At 43.9% G+C, this 2,476-nt stretch overlaps 1 protein-coding gene across 1 annotated transcript in view; it reads right to left on the reverse strand.

The window, feature by feature from the left end:
* The window catches only part of COPS3 (COP9 signalosome subunit 3), a 42,541-nt gene that overhangs the window by 21,243 nt on the left and 18,822 nt on the right, over nucleotides 1-2,476 (reverse strand). The window contains exons 3-4 of the mRNA XM_011975299.1: nucleotides 1,775-1,887; nucleotides 1,637-1,686 (exon numbers count right to left, since the gene is read on the reverse strand). Of these exons, the coding sequence (XP_011830689.1) occupies nucleotides 1,637-1,686; nucleotides 1,775-1,887 (163 nt within the window). The remainder of the gene's footprint in view (nucleotides 1-1,636; nucleotides 1,687-1,774; nucleotides 1,888-2,476) is intronic.

Here is a 2,476-nt window from a genome sequence, read left to right on the forward strand (position 1 = left end):
CTAAAAATACAAAACATTAGCCGGGGGTGGTGGCGGGCGCCTGTAGTCCCAGCTACTCGGGAGGCTGAGGCAGGAGAATGGCATGAACCCAGGAGGCAGACGTTACAGTGAGCCGAGATTGCACAACCGCACTCCAGCCTGGGCGACAGAGCGAGACTCTGTCTCAAAACAAACAAAAAAACAAAAAAAACCCCATATTATAAATTGTGTTAATATTATAAAAGATAAAGACTAAAGCACTGTTCCAGATTAAGGGACACTAAAGAGACAAAGCAATGTAATGCAATCCATGGTCCATGGTTTTCTTTTGCTATATGGTACACTGTCTGAACAGCTAATGTCCTTTTATAGCAAAAGACAGTCCTTTTCACTGGCCAAAAATCTAAATGGGGTCCGTCAATTTGTTGATGAATTATATTAACGTTCATTTCTGGGCCCGGCGTGGTGGCTCCCGCCTGTAATCCTAGCACTTTGGGAGGCCAAGGCGGGAGGACTGCCTGAGCTCAGGAGTTCAAGACCAGTCTGGCAACATGGTGAAACCCAGTCTCTACTAAAATACAAAAAATTAGCTGGGCGTGGCAGCATGCACCTGTAGTCCCCAGCTACTCAGGAGGCTGAGGCAGAATTGCTTGAACCTGGGAGGCAGAGGTTGCAGTGAGCAGAGATGGTGCCACTGCACTCCAGCCCAGGCATCAGTGCGAGCCTCTGTCTCCGAAAAAAAAAATAAAATAAAAAAAGTAAGAGTTCATTTCTGGATGCTGACCATTACACTGTGCTATGTAAGAGAATGTCCTAATTTTTAGGCTTTACCCACTGAAGTATTTAGGGATAAAGAACAGCAATAGCATATCTGCAATTTACTTTCCAATGGCTCAGAATAAAAGAGAGAGGAAGAGAAAAAAAGAATAAGTGTGATAAAATGTTAAACATCTGGAGAATCTAGGTGAAATGTATGAGAATTTGTTGTATTATTCTTAAAGCTTTTTGTAAGGCTAAAATAATGTCCTAATTAAAAGTTAAAACAAAAAATGTAACAGACAAAACCCAGCATATTACAACATAAAGGAAACTAGCAGCTGGGTGCAGTGGCTCACGCCTGTAATCCCAGCACTCTGGGAGGCCGAGGCGGGCAGATCATGAGGTCAGGAGATCGAGACCACGGTGAAACCCCATCTCTACTAAAAATGTAAAAAATTAGCTGGGTGTGGTGGCAGGCGCCTGTAGTCCCAGCTACTCGGGAGGCTGTGACAGAAGAATGACATGAACCCAGGAGGCGGAGCTTACAGTGAGCCGAGATTGTGCCACTGCACTCCAGCCTGGGTGACAGAGCGAGACTCTGTCTCAAAAACAAAAAAACAACAACAAAAAAACACACGGTACTAGCTTGGTAATTCCAACTACTTGCTGGTTCCAGCAGCAGCCTCCCTGAGGCGCCACACCTCCCCATGCCCCCACCTCATTCAGGGGACGTGGGGGCTTCCTGTGCTTACAGCAATGACTGTGAGTGCTCTCAAGTGACCACAGATATCTAGGTGGTGGATGCTCAGTACTAACCGGAATCTTAATAAAGTAGTTCACTGTGTAAGCTAGTTACATATTTTAACAAAACTAGGAAGACTTGAATAGTATTTCTTACCTGTTTTCTTTCCACAAGTGCATTTGTTAGCTGATGGCAAAGCCCAGCAACTAGATACAATAACAAAATATTGAAAATATAAATATAACCACAAGGGCAAAATATTTTCAATGGAGAATAAAATGTTATTTAGCTTACAAGTGTCTGTTGCATATCGAATGTGCTCCCCATTACAAGTACTGATGAAGAGTTGAACCTGTGAGAATAGCGTTTCAAAGTCAGGAACACTGGGCATAGAAAACTTCACAAACCTAGAATAAGGAGAAAATAATCAAATTACCCTGATAGTTCATGGGATAAAATACAGAAGCAACATATCCAAGAAATCCATCCTGCCTCCAATACTCTGTAAAATTAAATGAGCAACAGTATTTTTTAGAATTAAGAACTAGGCCAGGACAGTGGCTCATGACTGTAATCCAAGCACTTTCGGAGTCAGAGGCAGGAGGACTACTAAAGGCCAGGAGTTTGAGACCAGTCTGGGCAACATGGTGAGACCCTGTCTCTACTACAAAAAATGAATTAGCCAGGCATGGAGGTGCATACCTGTAGTTGCAGATACTTGGGAGGCTGAGGCTGGAGGATCACTTGTGCCTAGAAGGTTGAGGCTGCAGTCAGCTATGATCATGCCACTGCACTCCAGCCTGAGTGACAGAGCAAGATCCAGTTTCAAAAAGCAAATAAATAAGAACTAGAATCTGTGAGATTTTCCTGACCTGATTATTTTGCACAATCAAGATACAGAACGACACAAATAAGGGTTAAGAAAAATATGTGGCTGGGCACGGTGGCTCACGCCTGTAATCCCAGCACTTTGGGAGGCCGAGGCGGGTGGATCAC

This window comes from Mandrillus leucophaeus, unplaced genomic scaffold (genome assembly GCF_000951045.1).
Source record: "Mandrillus leucophaeus isolate KB7577 unplaced genomic scaffold, Mleu.le_1.0 Scaffold153, whole genome shotgun sequence".
Classification (NCBI taxonomy): Eukaryota; Metazoa; Chordata; class Mammalia; order Primates; family Cercopithecidae; genus Mandrillus; species Mandrillus leucophaeus.